We start from the raw sequence: 23,045 nt of genomic DNA, 5'->3' as shown, positions 1-23,045 counted from the left end.
TTGCTGGCATTCCCAGGGGATGACACATTCACCTTTCAAACCTGGGCTCCCCAAGAATCATCACAAAAAAACCCCAAACAGTTCATGTGGTTCTTTGTCTGAATAATGTATGAAGAAGCTATTGTTTCAGTACTGTCACAATACCTTTACCTCAACACAGCACTACAGCTTAATGAGATGAGACCCTTGTAGTCATGCACAAGAAATTCTAAATATAACATCCATTCTTAATATACCAACATATTAGTTATATCATACATATCAACTTCCAGTACATATAACTATGTATATATTATTTTTCATGTAATGTTTTCCTCTCAGTGTGCATGCTATTCATATTATTCATATCATTAAAGAACAGTTACTGGCATTATCTGCAAAATATATACATCAAGTTATTCACACACCCCAAAATATACCATACACATATAAACCCTTAAAGTTCTATTTATTATAACAAAAATAACCTTTCAAGCTTTTAGTCTAGTCTAAAAGTTATGTCATTTTCTATATTTTCTTTCATTTTTCTATATTTTCTATTTTGGAACAGATTGTTCAAATGTTAAATGAATAACTGTTTATCATGTATCTTGCATGCTCTGAATCAAATTTTCTTGGGGAAATAAAATCTGGCTCATTATTGCTAAGTTTGAACCCAAATAACAGCTCACAGTAAACATGAACATGTGCAGGACAAAAATACAGTAAGTCATGTGACAAAAGAAAGCACTGACTACCATTTGACAGTTTCAACAATGGACTGTCATATAACAGAACACATACAGTCGCTCAAATGATAACACAAAGCTGAACTGTCAAGTGACAGAAGAAAAAAAAATGTCATGACAGAACAAAGCAGAGATTGTCATGACAAAACAAACCTAAGATTGTCATGACAGCACAAAGCATGCATGACAAGATAAAGGTGAGACTGTCATGGCAGAACATACAGTCTTATCTCAACAAAGCAGACAGTGTCAAGACAGCACAAAGCACAGACTGTTTTGGGACATGCCTCAGCACTAGATGCACCAGCCTATGAGAACAAACTGAGAACATGGACTGACTATGTCCTACAAGACAGAATGCACCACTGATGTGCCAGGTAAAAACTATGAGATGGGAATAATAATAATAAAAATAATATAAGTGCCAAATGAATGAACACTGGCAGTTGCTGGTTTGTGACTTATCTCATACAGAGACACTTGTGACTCTCATAATGAACAAACTCTTGTGACTATTACATCAGACCTTTGATATATGTCATTATGTTTCTCCTGAAAGTCAAATTATTACAGGCAGTCAAATTTGCAAAATAAATACCTTTCAAGATCACCCTTGACAATATCAAATGACCATCCTCTTATAAATATTTCTCTTGTCATCATAAAATAGGTTATCAGATATCAGACTCAAATAATTAAGTTTTCACACATGAATCAATAATCGAATATGAGCTGGAAACATATATATATATAGAGAGATTTGCTGCCCAATATTTTGTTCAATATCACTTCCTTATTTTGGTCCCTTTTACTGCAGGATGACTACAGTATAATTACGTTAACACTTACAGTGGTAACACTATGATAAGCATAATTATCCTGATGTACAAAGGGTAAAATGATCATAATTTCTTATTTATAATTATAATAAAAAATAAGTCCTTAACACGTTGACAGACACCATGAGTATACTAGTAGTGTCAATGTCTGGCCCAGTTTGCCACTATGTGTTATCTCGTAGCTACATCAGTGACATTTTAAGTTTCACATGTCGGCAAAATGTAAAAAATGTAATCGTCTCCTGTCGGAAACAAAGTGGCAAATACGACCAGAAGTGATACCTCGAGCATACACAAGAGGCAGTCAATGAATTAGGTAGATGTAGAGAAGATTACAAGCACCAATGGATGATCACAACAGATGATCACAACAGATGATCTCCCTACTTCTGTGATACTTACTTCCATACATGAGCGAGTGAGTTTAGTTTTATGCCACAATAAGCAATATTCCAGCTAAATGGCTGCAGTCTGTAAATAATCGAGTCTGGACCAGACAATCCAAAGATCAACGGCATGAACAGTGATCTACGCAATTTGGGAACCAATGATGTGTGTCAACCAAGTCAGCAAGTCTGACCACCTGATCCTGTAAGTCGCCTCTTACGACAAGCTTGGGTCACTGAAGATCAATTTTAACCCAGATCTTCATATTTTCATACATCACAAAGAAATCACAACTACTTATTGTCTGAAACATAATGGTTCCTTTATCTATTTCCAGAACTTCACTCACAGTGCTACACATGCCTTGTGAAGAAAGCTGGAAAACAATAAAGGAAAACTTGCACATTCATGTGTTCCTTTATTTGTTTCCATGAGTATATGAAATAAACTGTAGTAAAAGATGGGCAAAAAGTAGGCAATTTAACATCTATAACCCGTCTTGTTGAAAAGAGTGTATATGTACAATGTAGTGAATGTCAAAACTTAGTCTCTGATTAGGATACAGATTACACAGATAATAGAATAGTCCAAAACACCATATACTTGTTCTTCTGTTTGATCTACGTCATGAGACCCAAAGAATTGTTGAAAGGCAAATGAAAACAGGCATGCTGAAATACAACATGATCATCAATGTTTTGTTGCATCATCAAAATTGAAAGTCTAAACAATGAATGAGAGAATACAATTATTACTGACACACTGCTTCAGTGCAAGCTCAAATTCAAGGGAGTTAACTGGTAAGCTTCACAGCCTTATTTTTACATTGCTCCAGCTCATATCAAACATGGCCTACGAGTGGTGAAGAAATCGGCCAGTTTCCTGTGGTTTGCGTATCAAACTTGTTCAGCAGAGTCAAGATCGTGACTGACGTAGAAATCAGTGATGATTCGGGTTAGAAAGCTGAGGGAACGGATGAAGACCTCGCAGTCTTCACTGAGGGAGTGTTGGTAACTGGAGCTCTCTGTGTCACACTCTACCTCTGCCAGTTGAGACAAGAACACATCACGGTATGGTAGCGCTTTCACTGCAACCTGACAGATCAAGAATATCTGATACAAAATTCAAAATACACTGAGCAGAAAGTTGATTATTAATATACACAGTTTCACTGAGGTAAAAGCAAAATACACCATGCCACCTTTTTCAAATCGTAGATCAGTGCCTGCATCATACTCAACAGGGCATTATTCTTCAGCTATTTAGCAGTCACAGCAAATTGTTTGATCATGATTTTAAAAGTTGGAGAGAGAATGTGCTTGATAAGGGCCACAGAATCATCTGCACCTCAAAACAAGAGTCGTCAGAAGATGACATATCGCCCTGGCTCACACATATTTGAAAGGACAGATCATCTGACAGTTACTTGATGTTTTCTTAGATTAAGTTTGAATCGTTTCCGTGGAAGTCATAAAAAATATAAATGCCATATATCTGTAAACAGAAAAAGGCACCACTTCAAGATCTGTCTCTTATATCTGCCAAGATCTGTTGAAAGATATCAAATATCTGCCAAGTTTTTCTGTAAGATACTGAAGTAGTTTTCTAGTTGTGATCTGGAAACGAAGCCCTTCCCTCCATTTTGAGACTAAGTCTGTATTGTTTCCATGGAAACTGGGAAAATGATACATCACAAAAATCTGTAAATAGCAGAAGGCACCACTTTAGGGCCTCCCCTACGTATCTGCCCAGTTTTGCAGAAAGATATTTAAAAGTTTTTGAGTTGGGCTCCGGAAACGAAACCCATCCCTCCATTTTGAGACTATGTCCGAAACATTTCAATGGAAACCGAGAAAATATTAGATCACAAAAACCTGTATCTAGCAAAAGGCACCACTTAAGGTTCTGACTGATAAATCTACCAAGCTTTGCGGAAAAATATTGAACGGTTTTTGAGTTGTGCTCTGAAAACGAAACACACCTCTCACTTTTGAGACTAAGTCCAAAATGTTTCCATGGAAACCGAGAAAATAAGAAATCACAAAAACCTGTAAATAGCAAAAGGCACCACTTTAGGTTCTGACTGATATATCTACCAAGTTTTGCAGAAAAATATGGAATGGTTTTGAGTTCTGCTTCGGAAATGAAGCCCATCCCATCATTAGACTAACACCAAAATGTTCCATGGAAAAACAAAAAAAATAAAAATGCCCAAAACTCTGCAAACAAGGCTATAGGTTGGGATTATTATATCTATCAAGTTTGGTCTAAAAATATTGAACAGATTCTGAGTTATGCTCCGGAAACAAAACGATTACGGACGGACAGACGGACGAGGCGGGGGGATAATGAACAAATCAATGAGACAAACATGAAGGAAGCTGTCGCTCATACAAATGCTCACAGTTAACTGGTTTGGTTGTCATTTAATGCTGTACTCAGCAATTGTATAGCTACATTGGGCGATCTGTGAAAACCTGAGTCTGGACCACACAATCTAGTGATTAAATGCAGGAACAGTGATCTACACAAATGGAATACAATAAAATGTGTCAACCAAGTCAATGAGTCAATGAATCTAATCTGTACACACATAAACAAACCTTGAGGGTACATGAGCCCATGGACCCTGAGGGGCCAGTGAACAACGTATTTATCTTACGGAACACCCAAGTTTAATTTCGATCTGTTTGAAGCTCCTCGGTTGAATGTGAGGCAAATCGCCATTTTGCAGACGACACACGGTAAACAGATTTAGAGTTATCTCCCTTACATCGATTTTCAATCGGTAATTTCCGTGCTTGATGCATGATTCAATGTTATTCGAGATAAAAAAGTACTACCATGAAGCACCAGAAGATTTCGGAATTCCCAGCGCTGTAAATTGAAAATAATACATCGCCTGTAAGTGGGGTACATTGAAAATAATAGAATAGAGCTTAGCCAATCAGAAAGCAACATCCATGTGTGAGGTAAGATAATATGTGAAGTATATAACCATCAAACAGTTTACTTACAGCAAACACGCCCCTCACAACCCATCCATGGAAAGGTTTTAGACTGCGGGAATAGGCATTGCTTGCACACACTGTAAGGTCTAGCTGACCTGAGCACACTTCACGCATGAACTCCAAGATAAATTCAAGCCCTCTGAAATACAATACAATTATTTCTTTATGATGCAGTGTCTCTGATTCCAGGATAAATTCAAGCCCGATGAAACACAATGCAATTATTTCTTTATGATACAGTGTCTCTGATTCCAGGATAAATTCAAGCCCGATGAAACACAATGCAATAACTGCTTGTTTTGTTTGTTAGTTGTTTAAAGTTGCACTCAGCAATATTCCATTTTAATGGCAGTGATATGCACATACATACCGTTTGAGCCAGAGTATTGCTACTGTAGCGGAGTTTGAGTTTGTGTGTTGTTTGGCTTTGACTTCATAAACCACCATATCTTGGAGTGTTGCAAAGCTGTCTGAGTTGGTAGAATACTTTTGCTGAATTTTCTGGAAGGAAAAGTCTTACATGTTATTGAAGAATTAGTAACAAACATATAGTCAGATGAAGTGCAATGAAAGCTGTCCAAGCTAGATAAGTGCATGTTTAGTTAGGATTTGAGATCCGGTTGAAAGAAACAGGATACCAAGTTTTACAAAATACCATTCACTGAAAACCTTAGATTTGATTAAAAATGAAAGTTGACATGTCAGTTGTGATTGTGAATGGTGTTCACTTGCCAAATGTAATATCTCCAAGCTGACATGTGATGACACTACAGAGAATGCAGAAAATTCCACATAGGTCACATCCAGAGAAAGGTCGACCAGTTAAAAAACATTTGGCAGCTTATTGATGAAAACAACTGACAAGACATATGTGCAAAGAGATGTTGCATGCAAGCATGCTGCATGTATTTAACAGTGTTTGTTGTTTGTGACATTACAATAATATACTCATCAGTTAGGGGAGGATGAATGAGTATATTGTGATATATACATTACACAGTTTGAAAAGGCTGGCCAAGGCACAAGTTAGGAATGACTCACCCTAATGTTTCCAGCAAAGTCCATCTTTACAGGAGCAAAAGCAGTCCCATTTAATTTATCTGCAAAAAGATACAATGAACCATAGAAGTGTTTTTAAATTAAAACATGCCAATAATTTATTTATAGGTTAAACAGCAGCACATTACATAAATACAGATTTTAATATTATTATATTTGGTATCATATTTATTGTGTTAAACACCCTCCAAACAGAAACATGACAAACTTAAAAGATGAATCAACACGTATTAGGGAATCTTGTATGGTCCATCTGCATACAACTATGAGACATAATAATTTCAGTATAAGTATTTTGAAATAGTTTTGGATACAATAAAATTTGAAATAAATTTGTGCATGACTACTTAATCTCTAAATGTAAATTTAACTAATCTATGGTATTAGGAAGTCTCCTTGCAAATAATATAAGAAGCCAAAGTGTTTATCAAGGTGCAGCATGTTATGCAACAGGCTCTATCTAAAGACACATTGGGTAGTAAAATTCAGTAAGCTCATTTAATTACAGTCCATGCACAAAGGCAGAAATTACCTTAATGATGTCATAAGACACACTGAAGATTATGGAGTCTCTTTGAGCATTTCAACATGTAAGTTCTATTACTTGCTGTAGAGGAGATATGTCCCAAATTTCAGGAACAAGGATGGTTATCCTTCACTGAATAACTGAACTGCTCCCTTGTTGACCATGTACGTCGTTGTCATATACAAAGCACCATCATCAATGAATCAAAGATATTTACTACCTACAAGTATTCATCATGCTAGTAATAAGCGCAAACACATTTCTGTCTTACCAAATATAGGCACAATGGATCTGCATGCTCCCAGGAATGGTTCCACAGGAACTCCGTTATTTGGTAAAACTCTTATATCAGTGACACTAAAAATAAAAAGAACTGAATATAACAAAATGATATACGATGAAGTCAATAAAGGATTGAAGTTGTATTTGTTGAAGGGAGACAATGAATTTGAGGAACACCTTGATACTACTAAATGATATTACTTCTGTTTTCATCGTTGTGAGAGACTAAACTATAGCAATAGGAAAGAAATGAGTGGCATTAATTTCTCTTGAGATGCATACATTGTATTAATAATTAAGTCTGGACAAGACAAGTTGTTGATGATTGACCCATACAGTCTGAGTACAATGACACTAGAACGTATACAGTGTGTTTGGCTCTAAAGTGGACCGATGAATTGCAATTTAACTTAAAAAAATAATAAACTTTAAAGACTCAATGCAATGCTGATCATAATCAAAACATCAGACCAACTTCGTGAGGTTTTTCCAGAATTTATGTCTTAGAAATAAAAAAGTTGTTCAACAAAATATCATCACAATACTGACACAGTTCAGTATTTGTTACAAGGGAGGTGTGCAAAGAAAGGATTCATATGTACAACCATGGCTACCATTTTCAGAGAATGGTCACAGAAAAAGTTACCATGCACGAAACCATTTTGACACTGATTTTAGGGTTCGGCTCATACACAGTAATATACGGTACAAACATATGTTACTGATAACAGTTATTTATGACAAACTGATGTAAAATGAAACCAACATGCAACCAGGATCTAATTACAGAGGAAGTGTTTTCATGGTTTTTAATTTGTTGTGTGAGTTTAGTTTTACCCTGATACTGCTAGTAATATCTCAAAATGGGGGCAAAAAACAATAAATGCTTACATTGTACCTAGGAAGATAGATCTTTGGAAAGACAAACAACCCAAACGTACTGCTAGGATTCCAGATTGTAAAGATGAAAACAGGATGTGTATAAGCTACATGCCAAAGTCTTAATTATTATTAGTTCGTGTATGTAGCAAAAGTACTGTAAGTCCCCATGGTCCCTATAATGGTGATCTACTTTCAGTTGGCAATCTGTAGCCTGTTATATATTGTATTGTCCTCTATAGTGTTTTAGATTACATTACTATATTTAAGCTATACACATCTGTGATAGTAATCGCTATGTGTCTGTAAATATTAATACTCATTAATTATTGTTAACACTAGGCAATCCAACCAAGATTGAAGAAGAAGACAGGGTGAGTATGTTTTTTGTTGCTTTTAGCAATATGAAGGAGGGAATATGAAAAATGTGCTTCACACATTGTACCCATGACGGGAATCGAACCATGGTCTTGACAAGCATGACTAGCTGACACTTTAACCATTAGTCTACTCCACACTCCCGAGTCCCAGGAGGACATGAGCAGTCTTGAGATGTATGTTAGTACAGTTGAGTGAGTGAGTGAGTTTAGTTTTACGATGCACTCAGCAATATTTCAGCTATAAGGCGGCAGTCTGTAAATAATCGAGTCTGGACCAGACAATTCCGTGATCAACAACATATGCATTGATCTGCGCAACTGGGAACCAATGACATGTGTCAACCAAGTCAGCGAGCCTGACCACTGGATCCCGTTAGTCGCCTCTTGCGACAAGCATAGTCGCCTTTTATGGCAAGCATGGGTTGCTGAAGGTGTGTTCTACCCCAGAACCTTCATGGATCAGTACAGTTGATGCAATACATGCACGGAATATACTAAATACCTTGGTTTCATTACTGAGAAAAATGTTGGTATCTTGCTGTCAATTGCATCCTTAAAATCCTCCAAGCCATCATGTTCTTCAGAGTTTGCTTTATGCTTCAGTGATAACACTGGCTTTGGTTGGGTATCTGAACTGTCACTCACACCAACAGACTTCTCTGATTTGTCAGCACCATCCCCGGACTCCTCCCTGACAGGTTCTACTTCATATATCACATTAGAGTCTGAAGTGATTGAGCGTGGTCGAACTGTTCCGTTGGTGAGCTCGGACTCAGAGAAGGAACTTTCTGAACCAGATCTTGGTCTTGTACGAGGTCGTAAAGGTGTGACACCATCATAAGAGTTCATTGGAGACAATTTGGGATGTACTGACCTGAGACAGACAAATGATAATTAAATGGTGTATACCTCTCATTCACACTGTACATGTGACTCCATAAAAATCACTCCCAGCCAGAAATTATGAACAGTCCCTTATCCCACATAACACATAATGCAATCTCTTACTTTAGAACCAAACCATACTTCCAACTGGGATATCAGAGAGAACACTTCCATAAATGAATCATCTAAACAGACCTCCCACTAAACTTTACATGACAAATTAGCACTTATGGATTACGACTTCCTTAATACTCGTACAGACATGTATGTTATAACTCATAAACCATTATCAGGCATATAAGGTTGATAACAATAAAAGGATCAATATCAAAACATCAAAGAAGTTGCCAGTCATACACAGGCTACTTTGTCATTACTGAAATTCAAAAGACTTCTAAAGGTCATGTGACCTAAGGATTACATGATTCAAGCTGCACAGGACTGTTTCACATTCCCAAATCATGCACATGGCAATCTAACCTCACAAAATTCAGAAGTCGTAACAGAGCAAATTCCGTACATATAGGACATGACTATGGCAAAGTTAATGCTGTACAGGGTATACTCAGTGATGAGTATCTTGTAACAGGAGTGTTGTGTGCAGTTTGGGTCACATGATACTCCATGGTAGTCGTTTTGTTGAATTCTTTGACGGAAGTGTGCTCTTTGGTTGTGACTGGGAGATATGGGATTATGGGTGGGCATTGCATTGTTGGTAATGTGGATAAGTTAAATATCACATACATGCATAATAAAGCATCTTGTAGATACTTGAATCTTAGCACAACATACCACAGTGTCATGTTGACAGCATGAACACTGATCTCATCCAGGAGCTACACTGTACTGTGAACCCCAGGCTTTAACAACACATACAAGAAGTAAGTTACTATCAGAGACCAGTTTCTTTAAAGAATACCCGCACGGACAGATCTTATGCAGAAATTTGAAATATAGCAACTACAGGGGCGTGGTGGGCAAGCTAGAGTGCCAGGCTAGTGATCCAGCAAGGTTGAGGTGTTGGGATTGAGCCCACCTGTGACAGGGTGTAAAAACCATGGAGTCAACTTTGAGTGCAGACCCTCACTGTGTTCTCACAACCCCCAGTGTTTAGTACATAACCCCATGCACTTAAAAGAACCCACAAATCCGTTGGTATATGACCAGATGGTGGCCACATGAATGCGTGCATACAGCTAGTTGTGGGTACAGCAACATGCAGTAAACTGCATGTAGACAAAGTACTGTGACTATGTGTCCCAGTCCACCCAGCTGTGAATGGGTACTTTGATAGGATGACACAGCCACAATAAACTTGGTGTACCTAGTGACAGCAAGAGTTGTATACTCCCCAGGGAGTTGAGATTGACAATACTATGTGACGCTGAGATGGACATCCAGTGATTGAGGGGAAAACAAATACCAGCGCCTTGAGCAAGCAATAGTTGCATGGATATGTGCGCTATATAAATATCCAATAAGATAAGATAAGTTTATACAAGAGCTTATTAGGACAGACCATTTGATTTTGAAATCCTTACTTTACTAGTATGCTGCAGACAACATTGTGGGGGTCAACACAAAATGTATTTCACATTTAACTCAGAAAAAATGAAAGATCTAATATTATATCAAACATAATTCAGACACTTACTTTTCAACAGAGTTGGACCTCGAAACATTCCTTGATCCCTAGAAGAACAAATGTCACTTCATTAAGACATCCACTATCACGGTGACATGTTATAACTGAGAATTCTCCCAAATGACATCATACTACCCATCATAAACAGCCATTGCTACTGACTGAGTCACTCCACTTTCACCTCTGGACTGACAATTTGTATATTCTATTGTTTAAAGCTGCACTCAGCATTATTCAAGCTATATGGTAGCAGTCTGTAAATACTTCAGCCTGGATCAAATAATCCAGTGATTGACAGCACGAGCATCAATATATGCAACTGGGATACGATGTCATGCCAACCAAGTCAGAGACCCTGACCAATGGATTCTGTTAGTTGCAGCTTACAACAAGCATTGGTTGCTAAAGACCAATTCTAACCCAGCGACTTCAGCAAAAGTGTATCGTAAAGCAGTGGTACAGGTGACTTTGATTCAAAGCTGCTTAGAGTTAAAAAAAGAACACTTAGTGAGAGAGTGTGTGAGAACAAATCCCCAAGTAAGTTCAAGATAATCAATGTAATAGCAAAGATCATGAATACAGCTGAATAGCCATTGGAGCAAAGTGATAAGAATAGCACTGTGACAAATAATATCATCATGTAGAATGTCTATACCTTTCGGTTTGTGCGTGTGGGTGAGGATGGAGAAGGACTAAGATCTGTCGGCCCAGGGCTAGAGACATGCTTTGCGAGTTGCATGCAGTCTTCTAGTGTCTGGATAAATGTGTCACAGGTGGCCGTCAGTAGAGAAGTAGCTTCATCAAGTTTCTTGAAACAAAGAAAGAAAAAAATATTTTAAGCAATAACCTGTCAATCTCTGATGATAGAACTTCCATTAGATAACAGTATCTGTCTGGTCAGTCTTTACAGCTTGTTTGAAATAGCAGACAGGAGATAGCTCATCTGAGTATCTGGCTGGTCAGTTTTTACTGCTTGTTTGAAATAGCAGACAGGAGATAGCTCACCTGAGTATCTGTCTGGTCAGTCTTTACTGCTTGTTTGAAATAGTAGACAGGAGATAGCTCACCTGAGTATCTGTCTGGTCAGTCTTTACTGCTTGTTTGAAATAGTAGACAGGAGATAGCTCACCTGAGTATCTGTCTGGTCAGTCTTTACGGCTTGTTTGACAGAGTGCACCTGCTGCATGAGAAGGTCACAGTACAGACGCAGTTCGGACTTCTTAGAGCGAAGACTGCCAGGGGATACTTCATCAACTGGAACATGAATTTGCTGGCTTTACAACTTCAAAGACTGTAATGAAATCCAAACCATGTTTCAGAATTTGTCATTTTGCTAGTAAGTTCAATCCCTGTTGTGATGTGATAAGTCTTTTTGCACTAACACATTTAAATGATTATATATCATTTGTGATATCCTTACTCATTATTTCAACACAGTGTATTGTTACATCAGTAGTATTTCTTCTTTTATACTCATGTCGGTTCTTAATAAATCAACCTGCCATTGACATTGTTGATAGTCTGAACAAATGTCACCACACCTGCATATTAAGTGCGCATTCTTAACAGCTACATCTTTTCCCACACATCAGTATTATTAAACTTCTATTTCTAGACTGCTTCTAACTATCTGATTCTGCAGATGAGGATCAATAAAGGGTGAATGACTTTAGTTTTATGCAGAACTCAGCAATATTCCAGCTATGTGGCACCGATCCGTAAATAATCAAGTCTTGACCAGACAATCCAATGATCATTGGATCAGTAATGGTGCCTACAGTAGTTACACCTCATGCATAACATTAAAGTTACTTGAATCTGCAGCTCGTCCACTGTTGTTCAGCATGGCCTTGGCACTGCCCAGAGCAACGAGCCATTCCTGTCTCTCTTTGGTTGTAGCGGCCTTCACATAGTAGTGTTGTTCTCCATGAATGATTAAGTCCAGTCTGGCAGCATCAGTTGGATGGACTGAAAGCATTTATTCCCATCTTAGTGACAAGACTGTGGTCAAGAATGAAATGACGAGAGATGAAAGCTGGTGTCTATACTTAGGGCCAGTACACGTTTAGACTAAAAAAAAAAATCATGAACAGATAATAACAGGGAAATATTTTTACTTGTAATTAGCTCCATGTCAAAGGCATCCAGCCATGCCTTCACTACCCAATATGCAAATTTTAACTTCAGATACTTATGGTGTTTGCCAACTTGCATAAATTTCAATCAAATACTGAAGTTTTTGAACATGCTAAAAATCAACTCACCAACTATGTCACAAACAGTCATCTTGATCGAACCTTTACATCCATTGTTGACATCCTCTTGTGATTTGTAATAAGACAGAACACCATTGTCCAGGACAAACCAACGAGGTTGCCAACCTGAAAAATACGGCAGCAGTCATGACACTGCATCAGCGAAAGCGATGTATGTTTTCATCATTGATTGCTGCCTCTAAGCTAATGTAATAAGAGATGCAAAGATCCAGATTAAAAAGGGTTGCTAGCAACCCATGCTTGTCATAAGAGGTAACTAATGGGACTAGGAGGTCCTAATGTCATTGACTTGATTGATGAATATCATCATATCCCAGTTAACTGATGCTTGTAATGTCCATCATTTCATTGTCTGGTCTGGACCTGATTAAATACAGGCTGTCCTCATATGTAAGGAATACTGCTGAGAGCGTTATTAAATTTAAACAACAAATAAAAAGAGCTAACTTGATAAACTAATAAATTTATACAAACCTGTAGAGGTTATGAATTCTTTGAAGAATGTCCTCCTTGGGGTACATACATAGCATTAAAATGTCCATTTTAAAATGCCTTCGACAGTTGTTCAGACCTTTTAGATTTAGAATAAAATCCCTCCTGTTCCTGTCCCCTCGGAACCACCTCGATGGCCGCATTGACCAGTAACAACTGGACCTCGGCGCTGAGCACCTCGGCTTTCTCCGGAACAGCTGGCACTGGCGTGCAACGGATTCCGGAAAAGAGAGGTCTCGCTTCCACTGTGGTAAGTGGCCGTCCCTGAGTGTGGATAGGACCCAGGGATTGGATGTGACCTTTTTCCATTCCGGTAGGAAGAGAGAAAGGCGGCCACCCACAGGGATATGTGGTAAAACGCAGTGAATTCCTGACATCAGCACTACTCCGACTGCTTGATTCGGGGTCAATAAGGGCACCAGAGGAGAAACTACTAGGAAGCCGGTAGCGACTTCCCCTTCCTCTGCCCTTACCTTTACCCATTCGCTTGCCCTTGGGCACCTGTAAAGGCTGCGCCCACTTGGTAGTGTCCTTGGCTGGAACCGAAGGAAACACCAAGGCAAGGGTCGAGGGCCGTGTACGAGACGAGTGTGGCTGCTCCAACAAGGGTTTAGAATCCTTAAAGGTGGAGACAGCTTCCGCGGCCTCCCGAACTACCGTCACCGCTCCCGAAAACAGGGTAGAACCCATCCGGTACGGCAACGCGAGAAGAGCCTGCTGCGTGGCAGGCGACTAACGTGCCACAGAGAGCCACAGCATACGGAGGGCCATAACAGCAGACATCATCTGGCATGCCGAGGACCTAATTGAGTCCCGTGCCAAATGAGACTGCACCTCCGTAAGCTGCTGCGCTACGGTCGAGGGGGCAGACTCCCCCTCGCCCCCCTCACTGTCTACCAGCTGGCGCTGTAGCACTGAAGTGTATGCAGCATGGATAGTGACCTTGAGGCATTGTGCAGCGTTGCGGTACTGCTCCTCGAATGACCTATAGGCGGATTTGAGGGCAGTCGCATTAGATGTAAAGGGTGGTAGCCTCCGACCCTGCCTCGATGAGGCTAGCGAGCTACCAGATGAACCCCCAGGGCGACCGACGCATAAATGCAGTCGTCCAAAACAGGAGGGTTATAAATGCCAAGATCTCCCCTTAGGTATCTCCGAACAAGCTCCGGTAAATCGAAGCGAGATCGGGATCCTGACAGGAGAGGGTTGATAACATCGGCTAGAATTGACGGGATGATGCGGAGCTGGGTATCCGCCACCTTCGTCGGAGTGAACGCCTCGCCCCGAAGCTGAAACTCCGTGGGGTCGGGCGTCACCATGGCAATGACCACCTGAGGCAGGACAGTAGCTATACTCTCCGGTACCTGCCTCGGTGACTCGCCGAGCGAAAAAGAAGCTTCTCTTGGCCCCCCCCGACACACACACCACCACCCCACCCACCCCATCCCCCATGATCTCCTCGACGCATGTGCGTCCTCAGCGAGGCACCTGAGACAAGACGTGTGTGAATCTTGGGGGGGCAGCATGGCGCTGCATGTTGAGCATCCTTTAAACTGGAAAAAACAGAACCAAGCTATGATAGTAGCAAGGTCCGTAAATCCACCAAGCACACATAATTTTACAGAAAAATTAAAACACGCGGGCGAAAATTAACTGTAAAAATAAAAGCTATTATACGTATCTGTACGAATAGCCAAATGCGCCTAAGTAGAGAAGCCATAAAGGATACTATACACTAAAACATACCAAGGCAAGCAAAGGGACCCAAAGTTGAATGTAAAGGTCTGACATATGAATTCCTAATAGCGCATTTGTGTAAAAAAGGAACCATACATACAGAGTTAGAAGTCTTCTCACTCATAACTAGCCGTAAGCTTGACAGTACTTGAGAGTTGTCTGTGGACGTCTGTCTCGTATGACGACAGTATGAAAAGTGAGGTGCGAGGTACACGGCAGGAGTTACCTGCTCTTGGCTGTTAAGGGGCCCAGGTAGGGGCCCTGTAGAGGTGGTCTCACAAAACAAAAACGAGTTTTTGTTTTGTAAAATATTTATTCAATATTGTTACAACTGTCGTAGGCATTTTAAAATGGACATTTTAATGCTATATATGTACCCCAAGGAGGACTTCTTCTGAAAAAGAAGTAAGTGTGTGAGTGAGTGAGTTTACTTTTACACCACACTTAGCAATATTCCAGCTATATGGAAGCAGTCTTCTGGATCTTCAAGGGTCAAAAACATAATTGAGAATTATAGGGGTAGCATGAACAAAAGGATAACTCATGTTCAGGAAATGTGTTTTGTCATTTATGATTGTTATTGGTTGTCTGTATGCATAGATTTACCCAAATTTGTCTGATCCATCATTCAAATATCATGACAAATCTGTGTTTTAGTTCGATTTATGAACATGATTAAATATAACAAGTTTGAATTGCCATGGGTTTATCAAAATTCCCAACAATGTGCCTTGGCAAGAAGACAAGAAATCTGTTTGTTGAAACATTAACATTTGTTAGTACAAAAATAACATTTTCTGAAAATAAATATGGATCGTACACTTGCACTGAAAATGTAAAAGCTTCATGCTTGTTATCAATGTAATGTAAGTCACCTCAACAAAAGGCAGTTATATGACATAAACTAGAAATTTAATGATAACAATTTGGAAATGTTTACAGGCACATACCATGTTTACTACAAACTTAGGCCTGAATATAGGCCTCTACACATGTCTAGATAAATCCCTGGATATAATTAATATTTCTGTTATTTGAATAATGATGGTGAATCATTGTTGCAAAACATAGTAGAGGTTGCATAAATGGAATGTTAGATGTGGAAATAGCTTCAATATTGCTAGTGTATTCTGTAAAATCACTTGCCCTGATAAATTTGATGTTTGTGTTTCTGTTCTTTACATGAAACCATGTTAAGTCATTGACTCAGAGAATGAGCCCTGTTAATGCTAGCAACATCCAGGATACTGATGTCAGCATTTTCAGTGTTATCAACAGAAACTGATAACCTTCTATTTTCCTTCGTAAGTGATAAATCCATTTGTGATAACATATTCTATATTCACTGCACATGTACCATTACCACTGTTGTATTCTACTAATGATTTTATGATTTCAATAATACCATAATAAGAAGTAACAATGACATCAACGAAGAAATTACCATAACCTTGTGACATGTATACCATGTGAGCTATTAATTCACTCACTGTTAATTCACTCACTGTTGTATCAATAAGTTTCCTAGTCTTCAGTGAGCATTTCATCATGTTCATGTTGCCACTATAACCAAGTTTACAGCTGGGACCTATCAGATAGGAAACATGACTTTAACATGTTAACTGAATACTGACTGCAGTACTTGCAAACTGTGAGTAAGTTTTTCCAAAAGTACCTTTATTACTGTCTGATTTTATAATTGCACTTTTGCATAATAAAATTTGAGGCATTTTAGGGCTCCTTGATATCACTATTATTTTTAGTAAGTATTTTCCATGTTTAGAGAGTATCCCTATACAACTGAACAGAGACAACATGTACACATTTTACCATTCAACATTTCTAGATAACATCAGTTGCAAAAAAAAAACAGGGAAAAAAGAAAACCTAAACAAAAACATAATACTTCCAAGATATCAAATATCAGGATGGTTTACACATATTCCTATTCAAACATAAAGGAATGATGAGGGTTTTATTACAGCAATAACCATCCTTCATTTAAAAACAGAAATTGGGAAAAAAAATATCCTGTTTTCCAAGAAAGACACCTCTGCCCTAGTATTTGGCACCACAATAAATTGTTTGTTGTTGGGGGTCACCACTTTACAACGACATGGCTGTTTGTGTGAAAAACAGAAATATCCCAAAATTTCCGAGTGCTATGAGGTTTTCCGAATACATGTCAAAATACTGGTTTTCAATCAGTGTATCGGATAAACTGGTCAGATTGCACTACCCTATCATTTTTTAAACTTTTCTTTGGAGCATCAAGAAAGCTATGACACACAACTTGAATCACACTATGTATTTTCTTTAGGTAACGCAGAAAACTATCTGCATAACATCTTTAAATGGCATTTACATTTTGGCATAATAATGAGGAATGGATAGAATATTAGATGCAACGCTTTGCTGTAGATACTATTGCATGCTTGACTTGGCTGACACTTGTCATTGTATCCCAGTTGAGTAGATCGATGCACATGTTGTTGATAACTTAATTGTCAAGTCCAGACTTACAGACTGTCGCCATATCGGGATATTGCTGAGTGCAGTGTAAAACTAATCTCACTTACTGACTCACAAACGTCATTTTCACAGACTGTGTAAACATAATTGGAGAAAAACATAATGAGACATGAATCTGCATACAAAGTTGAATCTTATAAAACAGAGCTGAAATCAAAAGGGACGGAAAAAAAGTCAAAAGGGCCAAGGTTAAAAGTCAAATTTGTCAAAATGAAAAGTCAAAAAGGCTGAAAAATAGAAATTTAATAAATGACATAGTAAAATAGTGTAAATAGTGTTTGGTTTGTTATGATTTTAACTGAACTTTGAACATGATTCTTCTTGACTCAGTGTAATGACTAATTCGTATGGGATGCTTGTGTTTTGTAAGTTTTTAATCCAAATCTAATTAAAACATGGGAATGTTTGTTGTTACAAGTTTGTTGAACATAACCAGTCACACAACAGAGGCAGGCAAACTTGTTTCAGACCAAGTAAGAGCTCAGGTGAGTAGTACCTCCTACTGATTGATTCCTGAAGCAGTTAACTGAAGTTACTTAATTGTTATTTGGAGATGGTTTTATTTTTTTTTTTAAGATGCAAAGATTTATTATGTACAATTTCATGCCTGTTAAATCTCTAAATCTACAGCACTTTCCTGACAATATTATTTGGAGATGTTAACAAATTGAACTGATTCTTAATTAGATGAATCATCCTTGTTATTATAGCTGAAGAAAACTGCAACACAAAACTTGTTTAAGGCTTCATCTTGTTTGCTACTGACCGGCAACTAGCTCAGTTATCTATGGCACTGCAATGGTTTGTGGATGGGACAATTAAAATGTCGAAGTCATTCGAAAGATTCTTCATGTCCTACCCTGTCCACCCCAAGTCTGATACATCATGAACGAATGAACTTGCATGAATTATTTTTGTAAAGAACTTGTGTTAATTAAGTACATTATTAACTACATGTGGTGCCATTACATGAAAACTTGGCTACATGCTTGCACACTACCATGCTATTACAATTTTACTCATGTTTTGATGATATTATGTTTATGCTGTATGTGTCAATAAATAATATAAAACTTTTCTACACTTTTTCTCTGTTCGGCCTATATCAGTAGGAATAAGGCTCTGTGACTTTTTGTCACAGCCCATTTGACTTACACCTCAGTCATTTTGACCTTTTTCATCGGCCCTTTTGATTAGTTCCCATTTAACATAATCTCTAATGTGAGAATAGAAGTTGCATAACAACCACATGAAATTTGTCTGCTCTCTAATTTGAAGCACTGACAGTATTTTACAGTTTGACAACCAGTTTTGTTGATTAAGTAAGTTATCAGGCAGCCACTGCTCTGTTTGGTCAAGCAAACACATGATGCTTGGTTAACAGAAATTCAATAACACTGTTATTACTACAGAAAAGCTACTAACTGTATAACATCAACCCGAGATCAGTGGAGCCTGCACGATTTTAACCTGTCGCGAGTGGACAGCATTTCATAGTCTTTTCAAGTTTTGTCGGGGAACGCTTGTCAGTTTACGTGCACACTGAGGAGCAAATACTTACATTTTAGCGACAGACAAAAATAAACGTTTATTAATATTGAAGACTGTCGCACAAAACCGGCTTAAAAAGTAAAACCCGAAATCAGGATTTGACAGTCACACGGGGATATTTAGGAAAATATATTCGCGTCTCGTTGAAGAAACAGAAAAAAAAGAAAAACTGGTTGTTTGTGATAGAGATGTCATTGGTTCAGAGAAAAGCGAAAGATTTAAAATGAGCGAACACGTCTCGTTTTCTTACCCGATAAATAATTTGTCCACTTCCATAACACACCTTCCATATTTGTTGTCAAACGTCAACATGTAAAGCTAATCATAATGCTCTGTTTCGTATCCTGCATTTTTTGCAGATTTGGCATATGAATTTAAGTTGGTAAAATTTGAATTGTCTACAGAGTGCATAATAACATGAGTATGATAAAATTTATAGATTTTATAACATTCGATGACCAAAACAGACAGGTTTCATATCTTAGTTGCGCTACTCTAGCTTGGCCACGCTTAACAAGTTTCCGTCTCCCAATGCGCGTCGTCAACTTGCGCCAACATTCTCCAGTACAGCAAGTGATGACTTTGATGTGCACAAATAGCTTCATAGAATAGGACAGAGAGGTCATTAAATTTTTAATACACTTTGCTCGACCGTTTTACCTAACTATTTCAGATCATTTTAACGAATGTGCTCCTCGCTTTACTACGGTCACTGGTAGGCGAAGGACAGATTACCAGTCTGTAAGAGATGGACCCCAGCCTACCATGACAGACTGCTAGCTCCTAAGCTGGTTCCTGGCTCTCTTTGCGCGCCCTAACTTTCGCCAAAGCTATTCAAGTCCCCGAAACAGCAACCCCTGCCACCTACACACCCCCACCACCACCCAGTGAAGAAAAACAGAATCAATGCAGTCAAACAAAATGTTATTTTCCAAAACTACAAAGCTATGTGAATTAAACTTGTAGCACTTGTTTGAAGTAATGTACCCGTAAACGCCCAAGTAATTTACGTTCATGGGTAACTGGTAGTATAAACATAAACCGTGTGAAAATTGAACTCTTTTGTTCTTGTCTTAATTCAAACATCGAATAAAGTAACAATTAATTCATCTGAAAAAAGAATGTGTACTTAGTAAAGCACATTTCACACTGTTCACACCACGTGATGCCTGTTCAAAATCTATAGCGTATCAAAGATTAAAAACAGAAACATGAAAATAAAACGTTCCCTTTCGCGAAAACACCATGGAATCATACAAAATGGGAATGAATATTTTTAGCTTAGCTTTAACCGATAAACACTTTTACCATCTTACAGTTCTACTGCGTTACGTATATTACGATGTAACTTAAGTTCTTGGTAAATTCAAAGACAGGATTTTGATTAAACGCAAACGACGACAAAAAAAGTGAAAATCTTTTCACCAGATATGTAATCAAAGGAGAAGTGTACATTATTCTGAAAATATGGACGAGACAGTCGTGCTACACTAAGATATCTCCAACCAAATGTGACATAGTGAGACATTGTGATACAACATGTGTCTACGTTGGGATCCATACCTGTTTAGAACAGGGAGCCTATATAGAGAGTTGTAGAGTATCCCTGTTTAGAGTAAGTTAACGAACATTCTGAGATGCTTCGGTGAAAGATCAAAGCCGCCGACAATACTTTGTCAGACGATAATGTGCACTTTTTGCATTACGTCACGATGTGTTGACGTCGCTGCGCCATTCCAGTCTGCCCCCTCGTGATCGAACTTTTTTGCACGTTTTTTTAAAGTGTCCGAGTGCTTTAACGATATAATAGGTCAGGACGAAAGTGTGCGTTATTACACTATACATGGTGGTAGAACGAACTGTATTTCTTAAATCTTTACAGTTGACAAAGTGTAGAGAGAGAGAGAGAGAGAGAGAGAGAGAGAGAGAGAGAGAGAGAGAGAGAGAGAGAGAGAGAGAGAGAGAGAGAGAGAGAGAGAGAGAGAGAGAGAGAGAGAGGTGACATTCTGCATTCCTTATTTAACTGAACACTTTCCGGATTCGGCCGGACAAAATGCACAATTATGAAGAATGTTGTGACAGAACAGAACAAGCTGTGCATGCCATTGTTACCTCCCTTTGAACAGATACCGATGTCTTCTTGTATATAAAGCGGAAAGCCGCTAGTAGCGAAGCCTGATCCAGAACAAGCATGAACCACTGCGGGGTGCCGCCTCCAACCGTTGTTCCAGTTCTTTATTTTGAGATAACGTTATCTAAATAAATGTATAGCCTCCTTATACATTGATATCCAGATCTGGAATTTCTTGATCATTTATCTCCCATGAAGGTCCAAGAATTTATGTTCAGTAACCCATACTTGTCGGAAAAGGCAACCAACGGGATCGGTTGGTCAGGCTTGTTGACTTGCGTAGATCGATGCTCATGCTTTTAATCAATGGATTGTCTGATTCTGACTCGACTATTTACAGATCGCCGCCATATAGCTAGAATAATGCGGCGTAACATTAAACTCACTCACTATTAATTATATATCACTACATTAATCTGTAACCCACCCTGTATAACAGACTTGCATAAAGTTCCTTTCACTTGATTTTCGGAACGCTCCTTTTGTTGAGTATATTGTGCGTCCAATCATTTTTCGATTGGCTAAAGCGTTATCTCGTGACGCCAATTCCCAACATGGGCACTATGTGTTAAGTCCATTTCTGGAGTCACGCGTCGTGATGTTGTTGGAATGTTGCTAAAACCAGCGTTAAACTCATTCACTCACTCTTCAAATGCCGTCGAATTCGGCCTGCAGGTTTTCCTTCCACGAACACAGTTACCGGTAGTTCTTCCCTTTGCTCCTTGGGACTTCGTTCGTTACAGTATAATTCAATCTTATAAGAGAATTAATTAAGATTAAAAAGAAAAAAAAGATAAGATAATATGAAATGAACACCTTAGCGATCGATAAATCGGGTATCCAAAAAGCCCAAGCAGAAGGATCATTTGACGGTTCTTTACCAGGCAGAACGATCATTTGATGGTTCTTTACCAGGCAGAATGATCATTTGATGGTTCTTTACCAGGCAGAACGATCATTTGATGGTTCTTTACCAAGCAGAACGATCATTTGATGGTTCATTACCAAGCAGAACGACCATTTGATGGTTCTTTAGATGTATCGGTATATATATGTGTGTGAAATCAGAATAACTTTCAAACCGAAAGTCTTGAGTTATGTTTTGTTATGTTTTGGTCCATTTTCCAATTTCAAACTTCAGTTCAGGCTTCAACAGACAGAGGTGTGACAGGTGGAGCTGAAGGATCAAGTGGGTTACAGTTGTAAAGACCGTGTTGATTAAATTTCTGTATATTCAAGCCAAAGGGAAATTTGCCAGTCACACATGTCACATATTCCGCACAGTCATTAACAACCTCAGTGACTGCCTGGCGTCGCATACAATCATTATGGAACATTGTGTATCGACTTTGGACCGTAAAACACTCGCTGCCGATGGCATACCAGACAGCGACGGAAGTCTTTGCCCACTGTCATCTACGATGACAATGTACCTGGGCCACCACGATGTTCCTTGTTTCCACCCAGGGGATGTCGAGCTCTGAATCCTAATGCACTTACAGGTCGCAGCACGGTACGTCGACTGATGACATGACCTAGAGCCAATGACGCCGTTTCCGGTGTCGTGATAACCCAGTCGCGTCACGCGTGGTCTGCTTGACTGTGGCCTGTCTTCTTGTTGGCTGTTGCTAGTGCATATCTGCCTCATGCCTATGAACCCCCAACACACACACACACACACACACACACACACACACACACACAC

At 38.8% G+C, this 23,045-nt stretch overlaps 1 protein-coding gene across 1 annotated transcript; it reads right to left on the bottom strand.

The window, feature by feature from the left end:
• Positions 1-512: 512 nt before the first annotated feature.
• LOC137298086 (pleckstrin homology domain-containing family A member 8-like) lies at positions 513-19,530 on the bottom strand. Its single transcript, XM_067830160.1, has 12 exons — positions 19,460-19,530; positions 12,886-13,002; positions 12,434-12,589; positions 11,751-11,875; positions 11,277-11,429; positions 10,631-10,668; positions 8,594-8,965; positions 6,822-6,907; positions 6,007-6,065; positions 5,336-5,466; positions 4,972-5,104; positions 513-3,048 (listed from the first exon to the last, which is right to left on the bottom strand). Exons 1-12 carry the CDS (start codon positions 19,497-19,499, stop codon positions 2,851-2,853), a joined length of 1,608 nt encoding a protein of 535 aa, XP_067686261.1. The 5' UTR covers positions 19,500-19,530; the 3' UTR covers positions 513-2,850.
• Between the last annotated feature and the right edge of the window lie 3,515 nt (positions 19,531-23,045).

Source organism: Haliotis asinina, chromosome 10, assembly GCF_037392515.1.
Source record: "Haliotis asinina isolate JCU_RB_2024 chromosome 10, JCU_Hal_asi_v2, whole genome shotgun sequence".
NCBI lineage: Eukaryota > Metazoa > Mollusca > Gastropoda > Lepetellida > Haliotidae > Haliotis > Haliotis asinina.
This window is presented reverse-complemented; position numbering and strand designations above follow the sequence as displayed.

Bases quoted from the DNA above. Each gene is read 5' to 3' on its own strand.
- LOC137298086 (XM_067830160.1), bottom strand. From the start codon at position 19,499: ATGGAAGGTGTGTTATGGAAGTGGACAAATTATTTATCGG. The intron at 5,467-6,006 runs GTGAGTCATTCC...TTTTCCTTCCAG, and splicing joins ACTTTGCTGGAAACATTAGG to AAAATTCAGCAAAAGTATTC. The intron at 3,049-4,971 runs GTAAGTAAACTG...TTGATCTGTCAG, and splicing joins TTGTGAGGGGCGTGTTTGCT to GTTGCAGTGAAAGCGCTACC.